Below are 18,111 nucleotides of genomic sequence, written 5' to 3' on the forward strand. Positions count from 1 at the left end.
CCCCCCTGGGTGGCAGGGTTAACCAAGTCTCTAGGCAGCCTGGTACAGGTCAGCCTATGGCCACACCACCCTGAACACACCCGATCTCGTCTGATCTTGGAAGCTAAGCAGGGTCAGGTCTGGTTAGTACTTGGATGGGAGACCGCCTGGGAATACCAGGTGCTGTAGACTTAAAATGGGTACCACTGCTACTATTGCCTTCACTTCCTACTCAGAAGCGTCCTCTTATAACCGTCCTCCAATCAGAGGATTCGTAAGAGGTACTCCTCGCACATGAGGATACCGAGGAAGGTGAATTACAGGAAGTTTTGAATGATGTCGGTCAAAACGGTCTACCTCCACGGGGGTGGAACCTCTTATTCTGGCGGCAGGCGGGTCCTTAATGTACCTGAGGATATTGTTCCTGCTTTCCAGGAGTGTGTGTTATTCACTGAACCACCAAAAAGGTAGTCAGTTTTCCCGTTCTCAAAACAACTTCAACAGCAGTTTTCAGTGGCCTGGAAACATCAGGATAAGAGGTTCCAAAATTCCTTGTCGGTTCCAGTCCAGCTATTTTCCGTCATCTATGATGGAAAAGTGGGAAACCCCCTACCCTGTTGATGCGTCTGTTTCCCGTCTCTCAAAAAAGGCTACGCTTCCAGTATGGGGGGCTACATTGCTGAAGGACCCTTCTGATCTTAAGTTGGAGTCAAAGCTAAGGTGTATTTATACTGCAGCAGGAGCTCAGTTTAGACCTACGCTTATTACCGCCTGGGTTAACCAGGCTGTGGTTTGCTGGACTGATCAGTTCATTTCGGGTTTGGATCTACTAGCAGAACACATCCGTGAGTTTGCAGTTTATCCAAGAGAAGCATCCAAGTATATCAGTCAGTTCAATATCCGCTTATGCTATTTCTGGCCGCAAAGTCTTGGCAGGCCAACGTTACCTGGTTGCGTTCTTGGCAGGCCGACGCAGAATGTACACTGGTGACATGCTTTTTGGGCCGGCATTAGATGGATATCTTGGGCCACTGGGGGTAAGTCTTCCTTCCTCCCTTCAACGGCTCTGGTTCCCAGGTGAACTTACAGAGGACGCTCGTTTCAGTCCTTTAGTGCACCACAGACCTTTCATGGTAGATCCCGAGGTGCTCCCACTCAGACAAGGGATGGTAGAGGTCTACTACATACAGTTGCACGTAGATAGGAACCGATGCCAGCTGAGCAACAGGTGGCATGACTGTCTTCCGTCCCACCTGGAGTCTCCTGTGGTGGGAGCTCGCTTATAGAATTTTCAACAAGTATGAAACCAAACCTCTTCAGACCCATGGATTCGCAAACTGCTTTCCCTGAGGTACCAAATAAACTTTAAATTCTCCCCTCCAGCTCAGTTCGTCACTACGAGTCTGCAAATACCTACGGAAGGTTCTACAAGAGACTAGCCTGTCTCGAATAGTATCGGCTGTGATAGTTCCAGTTCATCAAGATGGGGTTTTTACTCAAACCTTTTTGTAGTGCCCAAACCGGATGGTTCGGTCAGACCCATCTTAAACTTCAAGTCCTTAAACTGGTACCTGAAGATGTATCGTTTTAAAATGGAGTCTCTTCAGTCTGTCATAGCAAGCTTAGAACCAACGGAGTTCCTGATATCCCTGGATATCAAAGATGCCTATCTTCATGTTCCAATTTGGGAACCGCATCGGGCCTTCCTGCGCTTTGCCATATTGCAAATCACTATCAGTTTCGGGCCTTGCCATTCAGATTATCCTCTGTTCCACAAATTTTCACCAAGATTATGTCAGTTATGATTGCTCATCTTCGGTCATCAGGACTGAACATAATTCCTTATTTGGACGACCTATTAATGAAAGCTCCATCAGAATTCCTTCTCTTGGACCACACCTCACTGACTTACTGTATCATACTCTAATCACAGCACGGTTGGACAAATCTCATTCCTTCCCAGAGACTTCTGTTTCTGGGGATAATTCTGGATACGGCATCACAGAGGATTTTCCTTCCGGAAGACAGAGCCCGGGATATCCGGTTGCTAGTTCAGTTCATTCTCAGACCAATGGAGGTGTCCATGCTTCTTGGCGTCTTTTGGGGAAGATGATAGCTGCCTTCGAGGCAGTATAATTCGAATAGACTGATCCGTTTGAACCCGGCGACCAGGGTAGCTCTCCTCTGGTGATCGCAATCCGGCAATCTCTTAGCAGTGGTCCTTGACTATCAATTTCAGGGTCGTTGGCCTCCTCTGGAAGAACGGTGGCCCATAAAGGTGTTGGAACTCAGAGCGTTTTCCAATGCTCTCATAGAAGCAACACAGTTCTGACGTCTCTTCTGGTAAGAGTTCAGTCAGACAATGCGACAGCCGTTGCATACATCAACCACCTGGGCGGGACTCGTAGTTGCATGGCCATGCGAGAAGTAACTCAGATTCTCAGGTGGGCTGAGAGTCAGTCGGAGATCCTGTCGGCAGTTTTCTTCCCGAGAGTGGACAACTGGGAAGCAGATTACCTGAGTTGTCAGGATATCCATCCCGGGGGATGGAAGCTTCACCTAGACGTGTTTCAGGCCCTAGTACGGTGCTGGGGGTCATTCTCGGGCGGATCTTATAGCGTCTCGATTAAATCATCAGCTCCCGGTATACGTGTCACGGACTCTGGATCCGCAAGCGGAGGCGGTCAACGCTCTGACAGTGCCGTGGACTTACAACTTCGTTACCGGTTTCCTCCGATTACACTTCTTCCTCGTATACTAAGAATAAAACACGAGTCGGCCTCACTCATTCTCGTGGCTACGAAATGGCCTTGGTGTAGTTGGTTTTCGGACCTTCGGTCCATCTTGGCAGACTAGCTGTAGCCCCTTCCTCTTCACCCGGACCTTCTGTTGCAGGGTCTTTTCGCACACCCCAACTTAGCACAGCTGTGTTGATGGGGTGGCTCTTGAGACCAATATTTTAAGATGCAGAGGCATCCCAGACTCTATTATTCCCACCATGCTTCGCGCCAGAAAGCCTGTTTCGGCTGCGCATTATCATAGCATCTGGCGATCTTATATTTCATGGTGTTCCGGTCGGGGCCTTCCGTCTAGGACTTATCGATTATCCCTGTTTTTGTTTCTTCTCCAGACGGGATTAGATTCTGGCCTTCACCTTGGAACTGTAAAAGGGGCAGGTTTCTGCTCTTACCATTTTCTTTCAAGGAAAATTGGCTCTCATTCCTGTGTGCAGACGTTCCTTCAGGGGGTCTTGCGTGTGCAGCCTCCTTTTGCGCCTCCAATAGCACCCTGTTATTTGATCTTGGTACTCTGGTCTTTTCAGTCTTCCATGTTTGAACCCTTGGAGGAGGTTGATATTAAGTTTTTGTCTTGGAAGACAGTACTCCTCACTTTGGGCTTCGGCTCACAGCCTCGGAATTGGGGGTTCTGTCCTATAAGCTTCCTTACCTTGTGTTTCATGAGGGTGGGGCGGAACTCAGGACAGTAGCCGCTTTCCTTCCTAAGGTGGTGTCGGCTTTCCACATAAACCAACCTATTGTGGTGCCTTCTTTCGTAGAGGATTCAGGTGTTCCTTCTACCCTGGTGGTTGTTCGAGCTTTTCACATGTTTCTTGGACGGCGTCCCTCCGCAGACCGGAGGCTCTTTCTGTCTCTTTCTGTCCTCTGATGCTGTTCGGAGGGCTTGGCCAGCTTCCAAAACAGACGTTGGCTCGTTGGTTTATACTGACTATCCGTCAGGCTTATGTCAACAATGAGTCGGCCTCCTTGGTCTTTTTCGGCTCCTTCCACAGGTTCTGTGGGTGCGTCGCGGGCGGCCGGTAGAGGTGCCTCCACCTTGTAATTGTGTTGTGAGACCACTTGGTCTTCTGTTCACACGTTTGTGAAGTTTTACAGATTTGATACGTTTGCGGCTTCAGCATCAAGTTTTGGCCGCCTTGTTCTGCAGGTTTCCTCAGAGCGCTCCCGCCCGTAGGGAAAACTTTGGGACGTCCCCAGCGTAAGCACCTCCAGTGTCCCCTAGTGGATGAAAGAGAAAATGGGATTTTTGGTACTTACCGGTAAATCCTTTTCTCTGATTCCACAGGGGACACTGGACGCCCAACTCAGCGCTCTTCGCCTGCCAGTTAGTTCCGTATGTTGTATGGTTTTGTTGTTGTGTGATATTTCTCCTTTTCACTCCTATTGTTCTCCATCTCCTCTCGGTCTTCATTTTCTAAACTGAGGGCTGGTGGGGAATAGAGGGGGAGGAGCTTCACACTTTGGAATTAATTAGTGCTAGTCTCAGCTATCCACGCCTCTATACCCCCAGCGTAAGCACCTCCAGTGTCCCCTGTGGAATCAGAGAAAAGGATTTAGCGGTAAGTACCAAAATCCCATTTTCTAATATTCTTGTTTAAATTAATCCAGAATTAACGAAAGGGTAACAACAGACATACATATTTATTCCCATATCAGAAAGTAAACAATTGTTTTTTAAATTATTTTTAGATAAATTAATAGTGCCTGAGAAATTGTTTTTGTATTGTGAGACATCTGAAGGTGTTCTGTATCACAAACAGGGTGTGGACCCCACCCGGGTGTCAACCTTCCACAAGTGACACCAAAATGCCAGCTTCTCCGCAGTGACAAGGAGCCAGCTGCTGCACTGTAACAGTTAGTTCTGATGCTTGAATAGTAGGTTTGTAGGCTTTCGACGTTGAACACAGGTTAGCTTGGAAATTCCTACTGACCACATGGATAGAAGGGAAGCAATCGGGAAGCCGAATGCCTATATACCCGCAGCCGACTTCCCGACTGTCTTATCCCGGCAAGGGTGAAATGCTGGGCGTCTAGATGTAGACGCCCGCATTTTCCAGACGCCGGGAGACCGGCATCACGATCGTAGTGATGCCGGGCGCCGCGAGCGGACAGCCGCGGGGGGGTTAGGTTTAGGGCTCCCGGGGGGGACTTAGGGTTAGGCACCCGGCCGGGAGGGTTAGGGTTAGGCACCTCACCGGGGGACTTAGGTTTAGGTAGCGGGGAAGGGGGTGGTTAGGGTTAGGCACCCCTAAGGAGGGTTAGAGGGGTTAGGTTAGTGGATACTTACCTATCCACGATCGGGATTTCGAGCGCTGTCGGGCTTCCGCTACGTCGCACTATGCTCCTGTCGGGCTGCTGCTGACATACAGCGGTATTTCATACCCATTCCTGGATACAAGGGTTCAATGCACTGTGTATTACAAAATATTACTCTCATCACCATCAAACATTATCTGTGTTTCCGTATATTCTATTGGTGTAAGCGCTATATTCAGTGTATGTAGACGTATACAGCCCTTCAGTTTAAATCAACACAACAATGTTCCTCAGGGAATGTAAAACACAAGCAAAAATTGTCTATATGGCAATCACATACAATGTTAAAAATAAAATGACCATATGCATGCCTGGGGTGCTAATAATCCCTTAAAAATGCATTAAAATTTTTAAGCACATTTTATAAAAACCTACTTGTAGAATTTGGCTTTTTACTGTTTTGCTATGGTGGATTAATGCTGCCGGAGGAATAAAGTATTTCTTGTTGGTGGCTAGAAAAAATAAATACAGTACATACGTACATTTGGTTTCCGTTCACTGTCTTGCAAATTCAAATAAGAAAAATAAAACTCTTTCTTTTGGTAGATTGTCATGTGAGGAGAAATAAGCATAGGCAAACTAATGCTATTTTCTAACTTGGGCTTATTTAAAAACAAAAAGAACAAGCTGTGAGGTGTGTGGGTACTGTATAATTAATTGCTAATCTTGATGTCTGAATGTTCACCGCCCAAAATGTGACAATATAGGCTGAGCAGCAAAAGGATTAAAGGTGGAATTCCTGGGAAACCACCACTTTGTCAGGTTCCCTGTAGAGCTTTAGCGTTTCAATGCTGTTTTTTTTCAAGGCAACAAAGAATTAGTACAGTATATTTACCTATGTAACTACACCCCACACTAAGGGGAAGATTGTTTGATAGAGGAGACTCCCCTTACTGAAACAAGAGTAGTCCCAAGTGTGTAGTTGCCAAGATGGGGGAGATCAGACATTTAGGGCCGTATACAATTAGGCGCGAAAAGTCACGTTTGGCGAAGAGAGTTCGCTTGTGCAAACTTTTCGCGCGTACCTGCGTATCGCACTATCCATTGCCGGACTGTTTGCATGTGCAAAAACTCCATAGCCAGAAACCAGCAAACACTTTTCACCATCTCGGAGCAGGTGATAAAATGTGCAAAATCTCTATTTTTGGCTAAAAATATGGGGACTTGGTTCAGAACCATTTGGACACCCCCCTAATGACGAAGTAGGTGAAAATAAATTAAAATGAGTTTAATTCCCCCTAATAATGACATGTCATTTTTGCGGTGAAAATATAAAAAGTGTTGGAAAATGAATATAAAGTACTGGGTCAGGTATTTGGGGGGCTGTATGGATGGGACAGAGGTTTTTAGGATTGCAGGTGGTTGCAGTAGGTGTATTTAACATTTTTTAAAAATTGCACTTTATAGCCACAAAAATATACTAGCACTTATTTTAATATACCCCCAATTTAACTACAGTAATTTATTCCAAAAGACATTGCTTTATATCACTTTTCCACACTTATACAAATATACATATAACAGCCATTTGACTCAATTTAAGAACTTTTATTAGGGCTATTAATACACTTCTATATTGATTTCCAGTGTCAGTTAGGCTTTTCATGGGGTACAGACTGATTTCCCCAAAATGTGCTGTACTCTTCGCTAGTTTCGCCATGAGCAATTATCACATTTATTTTTTCGTGTTTTGCAATTGGATAGGGCAAAAAGTGGGAATGCGCATTAAGTACACTAAAAGATCGCATCAAGACTGCAAATGCTGCATTAACTTCGCTATGCGAACGCTTTTCACCAAATGCAACTTTTCGCACCTAATTGAAAACGGCCCTTAGTGTCCTCCCCCTAACCTGAGTGTATTATTATTTCTGCATAAGAGGGTTATATTGTTTGATCGCCAGACTATAACAACTGTGATGCCACGCAATTTGAAAGAGGGGACTCCCATCTTTGAAATAAGGGTGCCCATCACTTTATTGAGGCCAGGATATGGGGGAAGCCTGGGCTTCATACTGATTAATGTATTGTAGGGGTTATTGTCTAGTGATATCATTGATCACCAAACGATCACTACTAAGAGGTCACACAATATGAAAAAGGGTCTATTGGTGCCAAGATGGGGGAGCTGGGTTCATTTTTAAGCCCTATACCCAAACAGAGTTAAAGGCAGCCTCTCGCATAGCGATTCCTGGCCCCACATCTCCATACCACCTCTTCCTCCCTAGCCACAATGTATTTTCTTTGCCAATTTGTGGGGGAGATGACACTTGTCTGTCCGGATGTGTCCTAAAAACCCTCTCATCAATGTGTTATGACTTATTTTTGCCTATTTAATTGTTTTTTCTTAAAAGTTCACAAAACAAATAATAATAAAACATTTTTATTGTGTAAATAATTTTAGGAGTGGTAACTACGAAACAAGGTTTGTTTAGACCAGCTATGAAATCTATTCTCTATTTAATTATTTGTATTTTCCTTTCAGAACATTATCAAGAAAGTTATTGGGCAGAAGTTTGTCTACAAGTTTGTGTCATTTCCAGAAATCCTGAAAATGGATGCCCATGCTGTGGAAGTGAGCAGGGAGAGCCTATTGCTGCAGGACAGTGATTGCAAGATCCCCAGTGATCTCCACGAGAGGCACAAGCAAACCTTATCAGCACTGAAAGGCACTAGCCGCAATGAATACATCCACTCAGGGTTGTATTCTTCATTTACTATTAATTCACTACAACACCAGACAGATAGCTACAGGGTTATCAAAAGTGAAAGTACGCAAGATGAAGAGGACTATCAGGAAGTGGAAGAGGAGGAAAAGCCAGAAGTCAAGAGTCCTATAGAGGAAGTCAGGACTGTTATAAGGTTTGTTACTAACAGAAGGAACAAAGAAACTGTCCAGCCTGTAATTTCTCTGCCATCTACATCAGAATCAGCGGCTGCTTCAGCCTTTATAGCATCCTCGTTGTCTGCTAAGGGGTCTTCCCGTATCTCATCAAATGCAGCAAGTGTTTCGTCTTCGCCACTCTCTTCACGATCCCCATCTCTGTCCCCTAATCTATCATTGACAACAGAACAAAGAAGCCTGTTCCTAGAGTACCCCGACACCATGGAACCATTAAATCTCTCAGCAGGGTCCAAAACAAAGTTGTCCTATCTTCCTCCTAAAACTAAGAAGCCTAAAGGCCTGGAAATCTGCTCTCCACCTCTTCTCCTCTCCAGTAGTGATATTGGGTCAATTGCCCTCAACAGCCCAGCACTTCCTTCAGGATCTCTGACTCCAGCTTTCTTCACTGCTCAGGTAAAAGAGGAGTTGTTGGAAAATAATATCACTCTTTGTTAAACACTAATTTATCAGTCACGGTTGGAAATATTAACAGGCGTGCACAATATATGCCACAACATGCATATAGGGAAATATCAAATGGACAACTATGTATTACAGGTCCTCCACGTGTATTCTGTACAACACAGTGATTGCTATTAGAATTAGGAGGCCACTTCCTACGATGTAGAAGAATTTTCTTGTTCACAACTAAAAATCGATCCACTAACAATAACAGTTTATGTTTAAGGCAGTTTCTCAAACTCCAACATTACAGTCCAGGTTTTAAAGGTATCTCTGCTTGAACACAAGTGACTTAATTAGTAACTCAGTCAGTTTGATTTACGCTTCTGGCCTCAAGCGTGGATATCCTTAAAACCTGGACTGTAATGGCAGAGTCTGGAAAGTTATGGTCTCTAATGGAGGGTACACACGGTCATATTGATAGACGGTCAGATAACGATCGTTATCTGATAGTCTTGCATGTGCTGGATTGAACATCCAGCAGCCCCCAACTACTATAACGACTCGCGATCAACAGTAGCGGGTCCCTATAGTTAACAGGCTAACCTGGTCAATATCGACCAAGTTGGCCTGCTTATACAGGCGATTGTCGATATCGTTATCCACTATTTGTGCCTGTGCATCGACCATGATTTGAGGGGGCCATAAACTTGACAATTTGAACAATAACCATAAGATAGTTATTTAAATAGTCAAGTTTATCTGACTGTGTGTATGCACAATCATACATTCTGTAGGTTGTCAAAGTCTGTCATCAGGAACCCAAACAGTTCATATTTTCCAGAATCACAAGTGAAATAATTAGCACCACATGTAATGAATACACCTGTGCACCGGCTGGGTGATCTGGAAATCAAGAACTGTTTGAGGTCCTGAGGACAGAGTTTGAGAACCACTGGTCTAAGGGTGGTATTTATCAAAGCTGGGAGACAGAGAAAATTGTAAAAAATAAAATTACCAACCAATCAGCTCGTAACTATAATTTTTTTAAACACAGCCTGCAAAATGTAAATTGGAAGCCGATTGGTTAGTACTTTCTCTCACAATTTTATTTCTCTCTCAGCTTTGTTAAATACCCCCCTAAGACCATTGTGATTTTTGTTGCCAAATCAAACTGCATAGGCAGATTACCTGCAATTAGTCTTATACAATGCTTTTGATGGTTTCCCAGTGTTTTCAATTATTCATTCACGGGAAAGGTAGCCCTGATACTACCTATATAATTCACTGCCTATGGTGGTTGTTATAATTCATATGGACAGGAGCACACCACTTACTTCCTCCCCCATTATACATTTTTGTTACTATGAGTCTAGCATAACTGCCTGAGTATTTACGTAGAACTATAAAAAGTAAAACATGGTGGCATCTTGGAAGAATAGCGTCACAAGCTATTTAATTCTGTTCTCATTCTACTAGATAAACTGTCCCTCCAACATGACCCTTTCCATCAGGTAGAAAATGCTCTGCTCCTGGACATCCCACTTAATTTATGATTGCAGTCACCTGTGGTGAAACACCTGTCTCATCAATTAACTAAGTTCAACACAGATAATGGCATTCATCAAATGGGTGAGAATTCCAGGAGCATAGCATTGTATACCTGTTGGTAGGGGTCATGTTGGAGAGTCTGGATCAGGGGTAGCCAACCCTGTTCCTCGAGAGCTACCGACATTGCATGTTTTCCATGTCTCCTCACAGAATCGCAAGTGAAATAATTAGCTCTACCTGTGGATCTTTTCAAATGTGTTAGTGAGTGATGAGTACACCTGAGCACCAGCTAGATGGTCTGGAAAACATTAACTGTTAGTAGCTCTCGAGGACTGAGGTTGGCTACCCCTGGTCTGGATAAAGTGCAGTTCTCATAAGTACTTAATAGTTCCAACAGGACAGTGTAATGAAGGGAGAACACCATTTCTCCCCTTATCACGAAAGATTGAGGACTGAGGGCCTGATTCAGCAGCGTATGCTAAAGCTACCGCAGCTGTGATTCCGTACGGGGGTTGGGTACGGGATGCTAGCGCTCAGGATCCTGGCGGTTGGAATCTCAACACCAGCATCCTGACAGGGTCACAATCCTGACAGGAGGTAAGTATACTCTCCTTCCCCTACCACTCTTGCCGTGGCATAAACCTTACCCTCCCCCTAATTCCAATATTTACTGTCCGATTGCCGGTGGCTGGGATGCAGACAGGAGGTAGGCAAGTATACTAACCCTCCCACCCGCGGCTAACCGCTAACCCGTGGCGCTATACTTATGATCGGGATGCCGGCTGGCGGGATTCTGGCATCGGCATCTCACCCGGTGTCGGGATTCCGGCATCGGCATTGTGGCCGTATGTCGGGATTCCGGCGCCAGGATTTCGTCCATACTGGCATCCAGATCTTCGACAAAGTAACTACATCCCCCGCACGGAACACAGCTGCAAAAAATATGCTGATGCTTCCAAAGCTTACCTTTGCATAGGGACGCCCACTGCTGCCTTCTCCTATCCATCTGACATGCAACAGCATAAACATCAATACTGTCGACATACATTGGGTAGTCATGCAGCGTGTAAATCAAGTCTGGCCAGCCGCAAACACTGCAGCTTTCCTGACACAGAGAGCTCTCATGCTGCGAAAAAGCTCACAATGGCTAATTTATGCACACCCATGAAGTAGCATTTAAACTGTCAGATGCTTGCGTTTTTTTTTTGTTTTTTTTTTAAATACCCCCCGCCCCATTACCACCCCCAAATGCTGACTGCCTGTCACTCACTTTGCGAATCGTTCCTCTGTACGTGAGCAGTTCGGTGGATGAGAAACAGCAAACAATCACTCTTTCTGCAAACTATAAAATACCGCCTCTGCGTCCGCTGCTGAATCAGGCCCTGAGACCATTAGCCACTGAAGAGGCTGCATGCAGGAGAGGAGCATATGCCAGTCACTTCAAACTGTCACCATGGGAATGAGTAAGCTCTGCGATAACACCTGGAAAGTGCCGTTTTATGCACTCTCATGTGACACCACCCTACAGCAGTATGCAAGTTATACTGTAGGTGGCTATGACCAAGCTTTGACTATTGTATGTAAAAAGTCAGGAGAAAGCACTACTATAGTTATAAACTTGCGAGCCACATTCATTAACTGGGAGCCATACACATTGTTACTAGTTACATGCCAGCCTGTGCCCTCATAAAATATTTTCAAACCATCATGTACTCTGATTATAGCTACCTGCCTCTAGGTAGAACCATTCTACACCTACCTGTGTGTCCCCACAAAAAGGGCATTGCCGCTGTATTATCACTTGCTCTAGACCACCAGCATGTAAGACAGCATTCTCAGTCACATATGCATCTCTGTGCCAATCTGCATTCTTTGTGAGAACATGCCCATACTGTACCCTGCAATGTTAGAATGCCCCTTCCCCCACTCGTCCAGCCTCTTCAGGCTTAAGCGGGCATAAGTGCCAGAATCACGCAATCTGAAAAGGCATGTGTGCATCTACTTTCCTGGGCATGCACAGAACAAGTTATGCTATGCCTCAGTACTATGGTGCTTATTGTAAAATGCTACGGTCATTACAGCAACCAGAGACTTTCACTAGATGCTGAGCGCACACAATGGGGGGTTCCTTTGATCACCACCAGATTTTAGTCATAATGGCAACTGAGGCAGGGCTAGGTAAATCCTCAGACATTTCTAATCTAAACAAAACCTTCACAGTGCCCCCCTTCCAACCATCTGTACTTTAATGTGCACACTTATACCTAATAGATTTGTCCGTTGGAAAAACTATTATGTTGTAGTCACACATTCATGGACCAATACATAAAAATATATTAGTGGAATTGCAAGCGTGCTTAAGACAATAACAAAACAGTTGTATTTGCAGGGGAACACTTTGGTATGTTAAAGGTAACCTGACAGCTTCAACATCCATAAGAATTCTTACAATGCTCTAATAATTAGACATATATAATAAGTTCATGTGCACTGAAAAAAAAAAAAAAATGTATAACATACATGAAGTGTCAGCCAGAGAAGCAGCTTGCAGTGAATTATACAATTGCCCTGAATTATCTAATTTTTTATGATTTTTGTTACATTTATTAACCCATGCGTTAAAACTGGATTTTTATAAAAATACTTGGACACACACAGGGTCTGATTCAGACTTGTACACAGGTCAGCTGTAGATGAGGACACGTTGCTTGCTATGCTCGGAAATACAGATATCCATCAATATTCAGAGGTAATGGGCCTGTGAAAGTAACTGTCATTACCATCAGCATGCATTCACATCAGCCCTAACCTATTTGACACAAGACGGATCTATGTGTATGCTCACCGCTGAATAACCACCAGCAATTCCATCTGCATGCCCACAGAATACTTATCCTACATGCTAACGCCCAGATACACCCAGGGGCACCAAGAGGGCCTGGGCTTGTTGGAGGGACCCCGGCAGGGGCATAGGTCAGATGCTCCCCCCACACTCCCTCTTACCTGTGAGAAATGTTCCGAGTGTGTATAAATGGAATCGCAGGCTATTCAGTTGAGCATAAGTAGATATTTGGACCAGATATAGGGCTGGTGCAAATGTGCTGATGGGGGCAGTGCAGCAATATATGGAATCAGTATGACTTACCACTGGCCGCATGGTCGGCGGTTCTAATCCCGACAGCGGCAGCCTGGCAGGGATGAAGATCCCAAAGCTAGTAAGGTAAGTACTAACTAACCTATTTTTACCCCCTAACCCTCCTTTACAGGGGTTCCTAACCCCCCTTTCCCCTAGCCCAACCTCCTGTGGGGTGCCTAACCCTAAGTCCCCCCCCCCCCCCCACGCGGCTGTCCACACCCGTCACCCAGCTTTACTTTTGATCGGTAAGCCGGGTGTCGGGCTCCCAGCGTAGGTCTAATGACAGGCGTAGGTCTAAATCCAGACGCCTGTTATTTGTACCTTGCCGGGATTAGACAGTCGGGAAGCCGATGGTCGGGATTTCGTCCGTCGGCTTCCCCAATATATATGCGGCCTACTGTGAAGGCATTTATTTCTGAGTTTGTACGCCTCTAAATCAGTAGAAGAGAATGCTGCAGGTAATCTTCCATAGTAGACAGCCACACTCCAGTCTCTATACTAGCTTAAGTAATTTTGGCATCAGTGTAATATAACTAAAAATAGACATACAATTATTCAAAATCTGTTTCATAAAGTGCCTTATTGCTGTTGACTGCTATAAGGGCAAAGCCAACATTAGAACAGACAAGCTGAGTAATATTCTTCTAACATGCAAGATGCATTTTCCCCACAAATAAAGGTTCCCATACACATTGCAATTTACAGCAAACTAGGACCAATTATCTGCTTAAACAGCAGAGTGTATGGATCCAAATAGACATACAAACTTAATCTAGTGGGAGCCATCAAGTGTCAGTTGGGAAAGATGGTAGAATGAGTTGGACAATTACAACATCTGGCAGTGGATTGACCATACATACTAAATGTGCCTTGTTAGGTTCAGTACCAAATGCTGAACAGCCAGATCACATTTGGTGTGGACATGGACAATAGTAGCAACAAATAACATTTTGAATGTGTTATCAGTGGTAAACAGAAACTAGAATGGTTAGTGTCATTTGACATTTACAGAGCAAATATAGCAAGTCAGTAAGCAAGCTGGTAATGAGTCTAGGGGGTAAATTTACTAAGATGGGAGTTCTATTGAGACGTGATGTTGCCCATAACAACCAGATTCCAGGTATTATCTTCTAGATGGTGGTAGATAAATGAGAAGTAGAATCTGTTTGGTTGCTATGGGCAGCATCACTTCTTAAATAGAACTCCCATATTAGTAAATTTACCCCTAGCTTTCCATTCCTCCTAGTGGCTACTTGGTTTTCTGTGATCCCAATGCAGTACTTATTATGCTTGTAGATGACTAATCAGTGCTACAGTATTTGCTTGTTCTGCCTGTACTGTTAATGCATATAAGCGTGTGTAACCTTATCAATACACACACTACAGTATGTTTCCATATTCCTTCTTAGATTTGGTCACCATAGCAATGGATATTGTTTTAATGCCCTAAATTATCCAAACTTAATAATGTACAATTATATACTTATGTCTAATTAGAGTTTTTTTCATTATTAAATCACAGAAAATACCAAACTACTATCAACAGACTTTACTTCAAATGGATGGATTCCCAAAGTGTAGTTTGTTTGGGGCTACCAAACCCGATTTGACTAGCCAGGACTAGAGTCCTGTGTAAAGAAGCTTCAAGAAAAAAAAGCTGGTTATTAAAATGTATACATACCTTTTGTTCAGCTAGATCTGAGAGTGATATTGGACTTAAAGTCTAGAGTTAAACCAGTCTACATGTACCACACATCTTGGTACATCAAGTAATTAATCAGAATGGTTGTAATTGTGCTTGTGTCAAAAAACACCTACAATATCCCCAGCACCTGGCAGTTTGCTGGGTAGGGCCTTGATATGTATGCATTTACAGTAATAGCATATATAGTAAGCTTATGTATGAACTTGTTCAATATAAACCAGGTTTTTGTCTCCACAGACACCCAATGGATTACTGTTAACCCCAAGCCCCCTATTGTCCAGCATCCACTTCTGGAGCAGCCTAAGCCCTGTAGCTCCACTGAGTCCTGCCAGGCTGCAAGGACCAAACACATTATTCCAGGTTGGTGGGAAAAATACAACTTAAAAATTGACACTATATATTACCTATGAGTTTGCAATTAAAAGATTTAAATAATCTCTTCAACTTTCTTCAAGCCTGCTATTTAAGAACAGCTCCTACATATACCCCTTCTGAGGGTGTTCCCACCTCCAGGAGCTAGAGCCAATTTAGTCAGGAGCCACCTTTTCTATGCACATCAGCTGTAGCTGCTTCAATGCATATGAGAAGTTTGAATTCTGCTAATTGTGGAGGGTTTGGGTGTAAAGTGAAGGTGTCTAAATGCAAAGAGAAATACGATGATCTCTAAATAGCAACGGTTATGCAAAGTCAACCCCTTAAACAACCAGTGACCAATAAACATGGAAGTAAATCCACAAACACAGTGATACAATAGTAAATTTAGCATCAATAATAAATTTACAGAATAAAAGACCATTACTTCTCAACATCTACATACTGCATTACTACAATTGAGAACAAACAAGTGTGTTTCTATCCAGTACATAAACAGACATGCGACATAAAGCATCACTCACATGGGGAAGCAGCCATATTGTTGACAGTGAATAGGACGACGGGAGAATGCAGATGGCATAATACAGACACGGTGGTAATATTACGTACAGCACTTTGAATAAGATGGCAAAATAACAATCATGTTTAAAGTTATACTAATGCTTTAAAGTTACAATACAATGCCGTCGACAAATTCACTATCGACTAAAGTTATGTATCCACTACACATGGCTGACTCAACGGTTTATAAACATCCTAATAACTGACACAGGATGTCTCTTTCAGTATGAGTTCTGTGATATCATGATGGGGTACACAAGAAGTTTATGTTCACATTTACATCTTACAAAATTGAATAGAAGAAATAATGCAGTAGCCAGGTGTGACAGTAAATAGCGACATATGTTTCCTCTGATATCAGTTACAACTTATTGCATTTTGTTTTTATTTCCCCCTCAAGTTTCCAAACCTGCTGAACAGTCACCTGCCCATGCAGCTTCCCGGACTGGACAGAGCATCATCTCCAGTGCTACTATCATCAAACTCACAAAAGTCCTGATGGAGTCTCAGCGCAATATGGACTTGTTGGTTAACTGTTTTAATAAATTCTGAAATGTCCTACAGACTGGCCTGGAGATGCCGGTGTGAGAAGCAGAATTTTCAGCCAGCAACATTTACCTTACTTTGTTACTTGCATTGGAGATTTCAATGTGATTTGTGCAACGGCCAGATTATATGTGTATGTCTGTGTACTGGACAATAGGCATGTTATTCATTAGATTAGTGGGATAAAAGTGTATAGTAAATTGGGTTCTTTTATTGTCAACAGGTCTTGCATTGTTTGTAGACTAGTTAGTATGCTGAACAATTATTGCCAGTCTGTCTTGTTGGGCTAGTAAGCCCTACTGGCACAGCTCTGCTCCTGTATCAACACCTTCTAGACTGGTGGAAAGATGTCATTCTTTAGCTCATGTTAATGTGGCTTATATGGATATTGTACAGTATGCAAAACACAACATGCTTCGAAAATTACAGCTACTGACCAGTTGACTTAGTTTTTCAGTAAGGCCTATAATCACAACCTGACACAAACAAGTTTTTATATAAAAAACTTGAGCATCTACTAAGTTCTGTTTGCACCTTTATTGTTTATATCATGTCTCCATAAGATGCTGATATGTTTACTAGCAGTATACAAGGCTTATCCATGTATTACAGGTTTTGTATTTCCAAAGTGTTGAGCACTGTTTTAAGACTGATTCCCCGACTGACTTAAGTATTTCAACGGAAAAGGACGTAAAGCCCCTCCTTGCCCAAACACTATGTTATGCACTTGAGCTTATGTAAACTATAACCGGCTGTGCCTTCTTTTGCATAATGTTTTGTAAATGTTTTATATATATTTTTTTTGCATCATGGGGAACCTTTAGGAAGAAATACCTCTGATAGAACTTCTAAGCCTGTATCCCAAAATATGTACTCCAGCAATTTTTATATTTAGTGCTTTTTAATGTATATTGAATTATGGACTTATTTTATTCCTAGGAAGGAAAACTATGTATAAGAAAAAAATAAATGTCATGATAAACTATTATCTTAACTTTGTTTACAAAAATCATTCTGGGATTTTTGGTAAAATAAAAAGCTATTGCCATGCAAATGACAATTCATTTGAAACGATAGTTGCGAAGCAAAATTGAAAAGTAGAACAATATTTCTGTCAAATCTACTAATTATATAGCAATTTAAATAAATTACCATGTGAAAATTGATCAAGAATCTGGATTTCTCTCTAAAATAACCTAATAAATGAAACTTTTTTCCTATGAGTAATATCAAGTTACAAAATTATTTGTGTCCTTGTATTATTATTATAAACCAAAAATTAGCAAAATAAAGTGATTTAGATACTGGTTCATACATTACAAGTACTTATTCTGTAATCAATATATCAATTAAATTGGTGATGTTCTCTACCTCACTTGATTTAATACCTCCCTTAGGGGGTCTACATAATTGCGTAACTGCTGCTATTATTAAGGTTTCATATCACAGTGGGTATTTTCATTTTAAATGAAAATATCCCTGCTATGTACAAAGGGGGCACTCGCAGGGACAGCAGTTGCGGTAACCGTTGTTCCTGCAAGTTATATCCCTGGCATATTGCAGAAGTCTTTCATGTTTGTGAAAGACTTCTTTGGAAGAAGTGGACAATGCGCACGCCCAGGGTTAGCTTCTGCCTCCGGCCAGAGGATCAGAAAATCAGTCTCCTGGCCCTAAGCCTCCATCTACAGTTTATACACCATCTGAAGATGTAAACTACCAGGACCAGACTCTGAAAAACTTCGCTTTTTGGCGTTTGGTACATAGGGCTGAGTTCGTAGTCCCCATAGAGAATAATGGGGACTCCAATCTGTAGTGCTAGTTAGCACTCTGTCTAAGATTTCTGTGAAATCTCCTCATTGTG

The 18,111-nt window shown here is 42.9% G+C and overlaps 1 protein-coding gene and 1 pseudogene across 1 annotated transcript in view; both read left to right on the plus strand.

The window, feature by feature from the left end:
* ELK3 (ETS transcription factor ELK3) overlaps nucleotides 1-17,452 on the plus strand; it is a 71,424-nt gene extending 53,972 nt beyond the window's left edge. Inside the window, exons 3-5 of the mRNA XM_088453664.1 lie at nucleotides 7,576-8,388; nucleotides 15,006-15,128; nucleotides 16,105-17,452. Of these exons, the coding sequence (XP_088309790.1) occupies nucleotides 7,576-8,388; nucleotides 15,006-15,128; nucleotides 16,105-16,203 (1,035 nt within the window). The 3' untranslated portion in view covers nucleotides 16,204-17,452. The remainder of the gene's footprint in view (nucleotides 1-7,575; nucleotides 8,389-15,005; nucleotides 15,129-16,104) is intronic.
* On the plus strand, nucleotides 53-171 carry LOC148538317 (5S ribosomal RNA; annotated as a pseudogene).
* Nucleotides 17,453-18,111: the final 659 nt, after the last annotated feature.

This window comes from Taudactylus pleione, unplaced genomic scaffold, assembly GCF_031769625.1.
Source record: "Taudactylus pleione unplaced genomic scaffold, aTauple2 ptg000040l, whole genome shotgun sequence".
Classification (NCBI taxonomy): domain Eukaryota; kingdom Metazoa; phylum Chordata; class Amphibia; order Anura; family Myobatrachidae; genus Taudactylus; species Taudactylus pleione.